Source organism: Dendropsophus ebraccatus, chromosome 10 (genome assembly GCF_027789765.1).
Source record: "Dendropsophus ebraccatus isolate aDenEbr1 chromosome 10, aDenEbr1.pat, whole genome shotgun sequence".
NCBI classification, from domain to species: Eukaryota; Metazoa; Chordata; class Amphibia; order Anura; family Hylidae; genus Dendropsophus; species Dendropsophus ebraccatus.
Genome location: NC_091463.1, coordinates 71,613,112 through 71,625,407, shown reverse-complemented (window position 1 = coordinate 71,625,407; position 12,296 = coordinate 71,613,112). Strand labels below are relative to the sequence as shown.

General features: G+C 43.9%; 1 protein-coding gene across 1 annotated transcript in view; it reads left to right on the top strand.

Moving 5' to 3' along the window:
- The window catches only part of WDR44 (WD repeat domain 44), an 81,847-nt gene that overhangs the window by 23,491 nt on the left and 46,060 nt on the right, over positions 1–12,296 (top strand). Inside the window, exon 3 of the mRNA XM_069943240.1 lies at positions 11,251–11,325. Within this exon, the coding sequence (XP_069799341.1) occupies positions 11,251–11,325 (75 nt within the window). The remainder of the gene's footprint in view (positions 1–11,250; positions 11,326–12,296) is intronic.

Genomic DNA, 12,296 nt, shown 5'->3' with positions numbered 1-12,296 from the left:
GACCCAGATCAATGTAATGCCAAATCACTGGAGGTAAATCAAATTCCACTCTGCAGGAGAAAGTCGTAGACTTGTGTGCCTACTACATCTTTAACATCTTAATGAAGGTATCTCAGTAAATGGAAAAAGAACTAATGCTAAAGAAACATATTCATCAAAATGTAACATTTAACAAGTACCTGCACCTTCTGTTAACTTTATGGAATAAATGTAATTTTAAATATTTTAGTTGTCTTTGCGTTAGTGGGTAGACTATATGTCTTTAGGGAGCCCTCAGAAACAGCAGCATGGAGGACATTATAGAGCAGGACTCAGCAGTATAAGCTGTGAACCCAACTTTAGGGTTAATTATATCATGTACTCATGTAAGATTTAGAAGCCTCTTCCTGTGTCTCCCCCTCCTGATACTTCAGAGAACTGATCCCTTTTGAGACTTTGAGACTGATTTAAAGCGTAACTGTCATTTCAGGGTCATTTTTCTGAAAACATTAAATATCAACAGTACAAGCGATTTTAAGAAACTCTGTAATAGGTTTTATGTACTAAAAGAGTTTCCTTCTATACTGAAAAAGCAATCTCCCAGCCTCCCCCCTCACATCAAATGAAGCAGGATTTCTGTCTCCATTATGTGGCTATGGAGAGGGGAGGGGCTGTTAGGAGTGACTGAGCACGGAGCAGTCCTGCACACCACAACACCCTGCAATCTTCTCTCAGTAAGTTCCTAGATAAGCACTGACCTTTCTGACCCCTGAATTTAGCGTTTTAGGTGCCCAGAGAGTCTACAAACAGCTGACCTTCATGTCACCTCTTCCTGCTCCCTCATCTCCCTCGGCCCCTCCCCCCTTCATAGGCTTACAATGGAGAGACTGATAATGCACAGATAAGAAGTCAGGGGGGGAGGCTGGGAGATTGCTTCTTGAGCACAGAAGGAGGCTTTTTTGGCTGATGAAACCTATTACAGAGTTTCTTAAAATCGCTTATACTACTGATTTCTGCAATAAAACATGACAGTTACGCTTTAAGACACCCCCCCCCCCACCCCCCCACCCCCAAAAAAAAAAAAAAAAATTTTTTTTTTAAAAAGGATGAGTTAAGGAGGCATAGATAAGCAGGAAAATAGCCTGATGGAAAAAGAAGCATTCTCTCTGATTACATACTTTATTTTCTTATACTGTTGATTTTTTTATTTTTTATTTTTTTTTTAGCCTTGTATATTAAGTATTTCGATACCGTTAGTTAATATATGCTAGCACAAAATGCTACATAGGTAAAAAAATTTATTACTGCATTACCACTTGTAGGTTGAGAGTTAAATGGCTATGAAAAGGTGATTCGTGTCTTGGGCTTTCACGATTATTATTGCATAGCTGTTAGTTACACTGAAAGGAAACAACTGGTTGGCTCAAATCCACTGTCAGGCTGTGGTTTATGACATTCCTAGCATCTTTTAGACACTACAAGTTCCTTGTAGTTGTAGAGTCAGGAATGTAGAGCTTTTCCAGGACTGCTATGCATGCCTAGGGGACGTTCCGTACTCTGTGGAGCTACTGTACATGTTCCACTATGCATGCTTTTGTCCAAGTGGTGGCCATAACAATAGGCAATCTTGAAAAATGAAAAGTTGTGGAGAGTAGAGCACCATCAAGTATTCAGGTCAGTTCCAAAAATTAATGAGAAATAATTTTTATTCTGTAAAAAGTTACATTGTAGAGCCAACAGTACACCATAAAGAGGGGAACTCTGGACATTTAGATTTATTATACATTGCTAGGATTGCACAGGTTATTCTCTCCTACCACATTAGTCCTCCTGTCAGGACCACTGCGTTTAGAGCAGAGTGCTGGTAAATATCAGAATAAACAGCTGAATAAAAAGTTATTTCAGGCCTTTGCTCAGTTTTTTTTTTTTTTAGTTGTGTTGTGCTGAATTACAGTGAGTAAATATTCCTACAGACAACCTTGATTAAGAATGTTTTATCAGCAAGCTAAATTTATTTCACCTTCCTGCATCTCTGGCAGGGCAGCGGTGGCATAGACACAAAAATAACCATTGCCCTATTTCAAACATGGTCAGGTTTTACTTCACCAACTCACAGGCTGCAGATCAGCTGTTTAGGCAATCAGTACTATTTTTTTTATTATTAATATATATATAATATATGCATGCTAGATACTTGTTTTAAGAGTCCTGGCATGGTACTGTAATCTGACGCCACTGCTACAACACTTCAGTTTGCGAAATTTATTGGCCTCCTAGATGAGCCTTGAGCAGTCATATCAAAAAGAGAAAGGGGGACATGTATTAAAAGGCGCAAATGCCTTTTTTAGGCGCAGATCGGCCCAATCATCGGAAAAATATTCGCAAAAGGTCTTTTTGCGAATATTTTATTTGCATTGAGCTGATCTGCGCCACCTTCGCCAGTGGGGCGGAGAGGGGGCATTACGGGGGCACGGCCTCTGCATGCACCACATCATTTTTCTGAGGGAAAAGGATACTGAAACCTACACCAGCTCCAAGCTGGCATAGGTTTCAGATTATTCGCACAAATGGGCTCCGTGCGTACGGGATTTATGTGGAGGCAGTGTGCCTCTACATAAATCCTCTGAGCTCTGGAGCTGCGCGGACATTTGTAAATGTCCCCCCGAAGAGTTTAGGTGTTACAGCAGCTCAGCCGCAAAGTTACAGAGCGGGGTCGCTGGATGCTGAGGTGCGTATTACATAAAAGTCACCAATGCTTTGTTGACTCAGTAACTGCGGAGATCAAACCTCACCTGGCACAAAAATTACCAGGTTTCCTTGACTGAGCAGCTGTATGAGAGCCTTACATCACCAAGCATAATGCCGCTGACAGCAAAATATTACTGCCTATGGTTTTAGAATTGGATGTCCAAAATGTCTTAAAATACTTAAGTATTTATAGTGCACATTGATGATGATGATGCAGCAGCATGGAGGACATTATGGAGAAGTACTGAGCAGTGTGGACTATAAATCAAGCACTGGTATAAGATGTAATTTATTCTATAGGTTTCTGCAGCCTTTCTGTCCTTCTCTGCATGCTGCTGCTCAGTCTCGCTCCCCTTTCCACTCTTTAGGATTTATGCAGTATGTAACCTTATACTTCAGTGAGCAGTTTTTCAGCGTGAATGGTAAGTTTAGAGTTTAGGAGGATGGAGTCTGATAAATGGAGATGTATTTGTAATAGGATACATTTGCTTGTATTATTAATTCATTCTTTGTTAAACAGTTACCGTTTAAGCTAAAGTTTATACGCTCTTAAATCTCAAACCCTTTAAATCTAATGGACACCTAGTGCAGGCATTTGAGATACAGTACAAAGTGCACTGGGTGTTTTTTGTATTTCTTCTGTGTCACATATACAGTAGATAAGAGTTCTTACAGTACAAAGGGAAAACAATAAGGTAGAAATGCCAATTTATCATTGCTGGACAATAGTGTTAATCGGACTTGCCGAACTATTTGGGTTTGGCAACGTTCTTTGAACCTAATCGTGCTCTGCATTTTACTCCCAGCGACTGGAGAAGTTGGATGCCTCCTTAAGGAGTCCTGGAAAACATGGATGCCTCCTTAAGGAGTCCTGGAAAACATGGATGCAGTTCATTCATAGTTAACATGGGCCACAGCAGTCACATGATTACTAATAAGTGCCCCTCCTGTGAGCAAATGCATAGATAAATTTGCAGTTCTGCAATGCTTGTTTATGTATTTTATTCTTTTTTTGTCCACAAACTATACTTACCTCCCCGGCTGCACATACTTGTGTCTGTGTTGGCACCAGAACCAGGCAGTGAGTGGGGATACTGCTATGGCCACTGATTGGTCTGAGTTGATGTCAAAGGACCTGTCCTTTCAGCCAAAGCATCACAGACCAACACCTTGACAGCAGTGGTAAAGGGGGATCGAGGAAGGGAAGTAAAATATTATTATTATTTATTATTATTATTATTATTATTATTATTATTATTATTATATATATATATATTTTTTTTTTAAAGATCCTGAGCCTTAAAGGACAACTCCCGCGGGACCCCAAAAAAAAAAAAAACACAGACACACACAGACACCATACTCACTATCTCTCCGGTGACGATCGCCACTCGATTCGCCCGCCGTCCGCCTCTCCGTCGCCGCCGTCCGCCATCCAGCGATGTCTCCGTCTTCCGGGTCCAGGGGATGGAAAAGGCTGCCAGTGCGCTTGCGCACCGGCAGCCTTTTCATTGGCTGGAGCGCATCACATGGTTTCCAGCAAGCTCAGCCAATCAGGGCTGAGCAAGCTGGAAGCCATGTGATGCGCTCCAGCCAATGAAAAGGCTGCTGGTGCGCATGTGCACCAGCAGCCTTTTCATCCCCATTCACTTTGCATGAAGACGCCGAGGAGGAAGAAGACCCGGACCGCCCCTCGGCTCTGACGTCGTCGTCACCAGATGCCGCCCCGGAGAAGAGGACCGTGACGATCGTAATAGGTAATGTATACATTCCTTAACTTCCGGGGTGGGGGGTCGGGGGTCCGAAAGTGGGGGAAGGGGGCCAGGCCGGGTATTTAACCACATTACAAAGTTATATAACTTTGTAATGTGTGTTAAATGAGCAAAAAAAAATTTTTGTGGGAGTTGTCCTTTAATCTTTATTTTTCATTATTTCCCCTAAAATATCTCTTAAAAAATCATTGATTTATCCTAATGATTGATCATCAATATTAGATTGGTATCAGGGGCGTAGCTAATGTCTCCTGGGCCCTGGTGCGAGAGGTCAACTTGCCCCCCCCCCCCCCCTCCTTTCACGACCAAGGGATGCTATTGGTGTGGATATATATATAATTATAATATACTCCAAGACAGATATTACCAATAACACCAGCCTATAGGAAGAGAACATTTTGTCACCATACATATTACCGCCATACTGATATTGACCAAATCCTGTACACTGAGACCAATATTACCAGTATATAGGAAGGAAATATTACCGCTACACCACACCCACTACCATCACCACCATATTGTTACTGACCAAATTCATACTGAGACCAATAAAACACAGTACCAGATAAAAGTAACAAATATTACCACCACATACTGACTAACACCACCGCTGCTACTGACTAATATCACCACATACTGACTAACACCATCGTTGGCACCGACTAATACCACCACATACTGACTAACCCCACTGCTGCTACTGAGTAATCCACTGTACACAGATCACTATCACCTCATCCAGTCATATAGAGGCTGACCCAGCCCTACACAGGCTCTGTACACCATATACATTATAGTGCAGTTATATCAGGTGACTCACAGGGGATGTCTTATCTGATCCGAGTCGTTTTCATTTTCTTCTCCATCTGTCCATCTTCTCCGAGCCACGAATCCACAGAATTTGCCAGACAGACATGTTAGGCTCCTCACTCCATTAGGCACCATCCTCATCTCTCTACTAACTGCACATCTGTATTGGCCCCTTTATGCCCTCATTTAGTGGTTAGGCTGACACTATGTGATCCCCCTTATAGTATATAGTATATGTAGCCTCCTTATAGGCCCTCTCCCCCCACTTACTTATACCCCCTTATAGATGCCCCCCTTACTTATACCCCCTTATAGATGGCACCCTCTCCCCCTCCCTTATAGATGGCCCCCTCTCCCTTATAGATGGCCCCCTCTCCCTTATAGATGGCTTCCCTCTCCCCCCTCCCTTTATAGATGGCTTCCCTCTCCCCCCCCCCCCCCCCCTCCCTTTATAGATGGCTTCCCTCTTCCACCCCTCCCTTTATAGATGGCTTCCCTCTTCCCCCCTCCCTTTATAGATGGCTTCCCTCTTCCCCCCCCTCCCTTCATAGATGGCTTCCCTCTTCCCCCCTCCCTATAGATGGCCCCCCTTTCCCCACTTCCTATAGATTGGCCCCCTCTCCCTCCCAGTGTATAGCAGATAACATAAAAAAACAACTCACCTGCCATCCGCTCCCCCGTCTAACCTCTCGCCTCCTGGTCTGGTCCCCGGCTGATGCGCGGCTGCCGGGGGTGTCCCGTCCTATCCCCGGCAGCGCGCGCATCAGAGAGCTCCCCGTGCGCCGGGGCTGGGACTTCCGCCACAGGAGCGTGCCTGACGTGCTCTTCCTGTGCCGGAAGTCAGGGCCCCAGGCAGTTCACTGATGCGCGCGCTGCCGGGGAAAGGACGGGACACCCCCGGCAGCCGCGCATCAGCCGGGGACAGTAGCGGAACTCTTGTGACCGCAAGCAAAACTATGCTTGCGGTCACAAGAGAGTGCAGTGGCGAGGGGGGGCCTCGCGGGCCCCCCCTCATGGCGGGCCGGGTCGCAGCAGTGGATGCTGCGACCCTGGTAGCTACGCCACTGATCGGTATAAGTTTCCATTTCCTATAATGGTTTCAGATCAGTTTGTACTTCAAATACCATACTGTTTGTGGCAGCGGTGCCAGATATTGCAGCATTGTGTGGTCAACATGAATAGGATGGTACCACAGCCCTTTGAACACTGGGAATAGGATGCTTGTAGATAGACTATCAAGGGTAATATTGCTGACTTTGATTATTGTGGTGGCGGCTCTGCAGCCCCTCTGTTCTCTGGATCAGTGGGGTTTTCAGAAATCATACTCCCATTAACCTAAGGTAGTGGTATCAAGCTATGCCATTAAAGCAAATGTACCATCAGTAAATTTGCTTTGTTTTGCACATTAATAGAACCATTTACCTAGCAACGGCCGGGGCCGAAGCACTGGACACTGCTCCATTGGAATCAATGGAGCCGATCATAGAGGGACGGGGTTTCCTCCCACTGGTGGTGGGCCAGCCCGCCCCTGGTGCTTTGGCCCCGGACGATGGTTGGTAATAGACTAGTGCTGTGCTCAGGAACTGGGCCAAAAATAGGACTGCAGCACCGACTTTAACACACCGGCGTCCTTTTTCTCACGTGCAAAACTTAAAGCGAATATACCAGCCGTACATTTACTTAAAGTTAAAGTACTTAAACACTCCTTAAAGGGGTAGTGCGGCGTTTAATATTTATTCACTAACACACATTACAGTGTTATACAACTTTTGTAATGTGTGTTATTTTAAGTGAATGGCCCCCTTCCCCGTGTTCCCCCCCCCCCACCCCGGAAGTGTGGTGCGGTATACTTATGTATTCGCTGTCGACCCCAGCCGACATCCCGAAGATGATGTTGTCGACCCAAGATAGTGGCCAAGGTCGACAGCGAATACGTACATAACACGGGGAAGGGGGCCATTCACTTAACCCACATTACAAAGTTGTATAACTTTGTAATGTGTGTTATTTAGTGAATAAATATTAAACAACGCACTACCACTTTTAAGGAGTGTTTATGTACTTTAACTTTAAGTAAATGTACTGCTGGTATATTCGCTTTAAGTTTTGCACGTGAATAAAACGACGCCGGTGTGTTGAAGTCGGTGCTGCAGTCCTTTTTTTGAACCGCTCCAGCCGTCCCTCATGCCGCACCCCCCCCCCCCCCTGCCGCATCATCATCTGCTCAGCCGTGATTGACTGAGCATAACTACAGGACTCTTTGATCCTTTATATTAGAATAATAGTCCAATATATTATAGTGAAATATTCAGCTATAGAAGAGAAAATATCCTTACATAATCAAACAAAATTCATAGTCTGTCACTGTCAAAAGTGCTTCATGTTAATGGAGTAAAAGCTATAGCAGGTGATTTAGCGATGAGGGTATGCCGCTGACACTTGTATGTGGAGGGAATGGGATACTCTGTACAGTACAGTCTGGTGTAAATCTATCTTGGCCGGTACATTAGTTCTTGAGGGACCCAATTAGTGCGGCTGATTGATATCTGGACTGGCGGGCAGGGCGCTCTCATTAGCTGCCTGGGCTCGCTGGCACTAACAGAGTGATGATATCCAGAGCTGGCAGATCTACTAAGTCTATATCACATCTGTTTATAGCCAGAATGGTCTTTAGATGACCAATTAACGCTCCGAGTCATTCCATGTTTGGAAGCCATAGACGCTCACAGCTCAGCCAATTGGATGGACGGTGTTGTAAAAAGTTTTAGAGACCATAGTGTAACTATTGTACAGTGCTGAGCAGATGGTCACTGTTTGTATGATAATTGCAGCCCGGCAGCTATTGTACCTTCCCACCTATATTAATAAAAATGATTATCCCACATTACAACATAGTTTGCAAAGGAGGATACAGCTTTAGTGTATGTTTTTCTATCTTGTCTTTGCTTGGGGTAATTGGCTCTGGGGCCTGTGAAGAGCACAGACACCCCAGTTATTACCCAGTCATTCAGTCCTTTCATTTTAAGGGATCTGTTGTCCAGACCCCTCCAATACAGTCTTCTTACAAGTTCATATAATGCTACGGAATATTTCTATCTTTCTTTCTCTGTATATTATCTAAACATTGCCAAGTGCAGTGTCAGACGCCCTGTAGACAGTAAATGAAGCGGTGATTGTGTGTATTTGAGAACACCCCTTTAGGCTGGGTTCACACTACGTATATTTCAGGCAGTATTTGGTCCTCAAGTCAGGTCCTCATAGCAACCAAAACCAGGAGTGGATTGAAAACACAGAAAGGATCTGTTCACACAATGTTGTAATTGAGTGGATGGCCGCCATATAACAGTAAATAACTGCCATTATTTCAATATAACAGCCGTTGTTTTAAAATAACAGCAAAAATTTGCCATTAAATGACGGCCATCCACTTAATTACAACATTATGTGAACATAGCCTTTCTGTGTTTTCAATCCACTCCTGGTTTTGGTTGCTATACAGCCTCACAAATACAGCCTCAAATATACATAGTGTGAACCCAGCCTTAATTAGTCAACTGGCTGTTACCAGTTAAGGGGGCGTGTCCCTGCAGACTCTAGTGGAGCTGACAGTGCCAGACTGATACTTTATATATATTTTTACATGGTTCCAAGACTTTGTAAACTGACCTTTTAGGACCCCCAGCAATCCTGAAGATATTGGGGACCATTGCTAGTGTTGATGCTAGATTTTCCAGCACTGCAATCTCTCCACCCACCATAGTCCCTTTATTATCTGGATCGATGTAGAATCAGTCGAGAATCTCAAGTAGGGCCCTCACCGGTCATATTGTGATGACATAGCCCATTGATATGCCATCACCTTTTACTGTGGAAAACAGATTATAAATAGTTATATTATATCCACTAGGTTTTCTTACATCTTGGCCGTAATTCTTGATTCCGCTGTCACTTGTTCATCCACTTTGAGCCGAACTGAAGTTTTTAGATTTCATGTGATAACACAGTCCAGGGTTTACTACTTGGAAAACACAAAGGATCTGCCACAGTTGTCACTTCCCATCTATATAATGAAGTGCAGTGATGGCACTTTATACACCACGACCACAGTCCGGCGTCTGCTCTGTGTCATGTAAGATCTGGTTCTCGCTGTGATCTTGTGCAGAACTAGACGTCTTGCATTTTTTCCCAAGGCGGAGTAGTCCATAACAAACAGCATGAGTGCAGGAAGACGCTATTTTGGATGCTTCCTATATGCATCAAAACCCTGTCTATATAAAAGGGGTTATCCAGACTTAAAGAGGACCTATCATCACCCCCCGTGCTGGGGCAAAGTCCGGGGGAACCTGTCACCCCCATGCCAGGGCAGAGCCCGGCCGACCCACCGGTGGAGACCCTTATACTTACCCCGTGCACGAAGTCCCCCTCCTGGACCCGATCCCGTTGCCGAGATATCGCCGTCTGAAGCCCAGCGTGCGCTCATCAGAGATGAGTCCGACGCTCATAGAGAATGACGGCTCCATTCATTCTCTATGAGCGTCGGACTCATCTCTGATGAGCGCACGCTGGGCTTCAGACGGCGATATCTCGGCAACGGGAGCGGGTCCAGGAGGGGGACTTCGTGCACGGGGTAAGTATAAGGGTCTCCACCGGTGGGTCGGCCGGGCTCTGCCCTGGCATGGGGGTGACAGGTTCCGTTTAACAAAAACATGGCTGCTTTCTTCCAGAAACAGCAAAGCTTTTGTCTCAAGTTTGGGTGGGGTTTTGAAAAACGGTACCATAAAAGTAAATGGAGCCTACTTGCAAAACACCACCTAGGGACAAGTGTGGTGTTGTTTCTGGAAGAAAGCAGCCATGTTTTACTAACCTTGGATATCCCCTTAAGGGTATCTTCACGCGTACCGTATCGCAGCGGATTTGATGGTGTGGATCTGCAGCAGATTTCATCTAAATCACTGAACACCTCATAAAATTTGCACCATCAAATCTGCTCCGGATTCTGTACATCTGAATGCACCTTTTAAAGGCTATTCTTGTCACATTTATGGTAAATCCGGAGAGTAAGCATTATGTGCACCCACCTCCTTATTCCGTTTACTCTTGGTATGAGTCCCCAGTGACCATTCAGCTTTTAGAACCATGGTCTGCTAGGTGTGTCATCCAGCACCTATGAATCATAGCCGTATAATAAGATAAAAATAACTATATAGCACTATGTATTCTATCAATGCCACAGACTACTGTTTGCAGAAGAAGTTGATCTGGTCTTATAATAAGAAAACGGGACAAAATGTAAATTGCTCTAGGCCATGGGTGTCAAACTCACCAAAGCTTTAGCTTTCCAAGCATGATGGGAGTTCTAGTATTACAACAGCTGGTAGGCTCTAGGTAAGTACAGTGTGTAGATAATTACCCTGCAATAGACTATTGGTGTGTTATTAGCGGAGGTCTTACCCCTGGGTAATGAAGGATAGCCGTGTCCTCTGGGATTCCAATCCCTCACACCTTCATGGCCCATCCTAAGTATAGTCTCTGTAGTCTAAACCCCTTTGGTTTCTGCTAATTTGTGATGATGTTTTCAGTGTTACTATTGATTATCCTAATTGATTTATTTGAGTTCCTTTTCCATTCTAGCCACCAGTGAAGAGCCCCTTGCATTGCTTGTTTAAGGAATTACTAATACTATTAGGCAGGAATGTCTCGGGCCGTCTTAGCATTCCTTAGCCTGTTTACTTGTTGGCAGTCAACAGAAATGGCTTAACCTGTCCTGGATCTGCAAGTGTGTCACCCACATACCAGATGCCTAGCACAGCCATTACTGGACGGCCCATCTGACTCACAGCATTTTTGCCAAAAAATGTGGATTTGCCGTAAGATTAACTGTTGGTTACACATTGCCTTGTTATCCTCTGATACATTTCATGTGATTTTTTTTTCACAGAAAGAAGTCACACATCCTGAAAACAAAGAGCCAGAAACTGGAACCACAGAACCAAAGCAAGATGACCCTAAAGAGGTTTGTGTTATCCAGTGACTACGAAGATATTAACAAATCACAGCATATCAGGTTCACACTATGTTTTTGCAATCCGTTTCCACCGCCCCCCCCCCCCCCCCCTTTTTGGAAAAAAAGGGATGGAAAAAACGAATGCATGTGTGTGCATCCGAGTTAATCCGTTTTTTCCATTGAATTCCTTTATTAAAAATGGATCAAAACGGATCAGTTTTTTTTTAACAGAGACATAAATTAGGTTGACTACATTTTTGTGTACGTAAAAAAAACGGATCCGTTTTGATCCATTGTGTGTTTTTTTTTTTTTTTTTTTTTTTTTTTTTTTATAATAGGATTCAATGGAAAAACAGATCATAATGGATGCAAACACTTGCATCAGTTTTTCCCATCTGTTTTTCGCATATGAATGTCAATGAATGGAGCAGCACACACCTCACTCTATTCAAACCAAGGCACCTCCATTCTGATCAATAGAGGTCAGATGTCTGGAGTCCCAACCTCTCATGACATTCACTGGCTATATCGTAACATATGTTTAACCAATCTGTTCATGGTGCGCATATAACGTAGCTAATGCCCAACTTTGTTCATAATCTAAACCAGTGGATCAGCAGGGTCAGAAAAGGAGGACTGTTTTGCATGTTGTACTTAAAAAAAAACAACAACAAAAAAAAACAGTAGTCTCCATGAACTGGGATGCACAGAAGATTTATATATGGAGTGAACAGATGCACATCATACAGTACCCTCTCAGCAGTGGCCTCTATATAAAAAGAGGACATTTTTCTGAAACTAGAGAACCCTTTTAACAAAACAAAGCGGTAGAAGATTTTGTGCAGTGAGCTGTGCAACTATAATCATTACATACAATATTAATGTCATCATTGTTAGCTATCACTTAACCCTCCTGGCGTGTATCGCAGTAGAGGTTTCTTATATCCCTCGCATTGCCAGCTGCTGTTCGACTTTCAAGG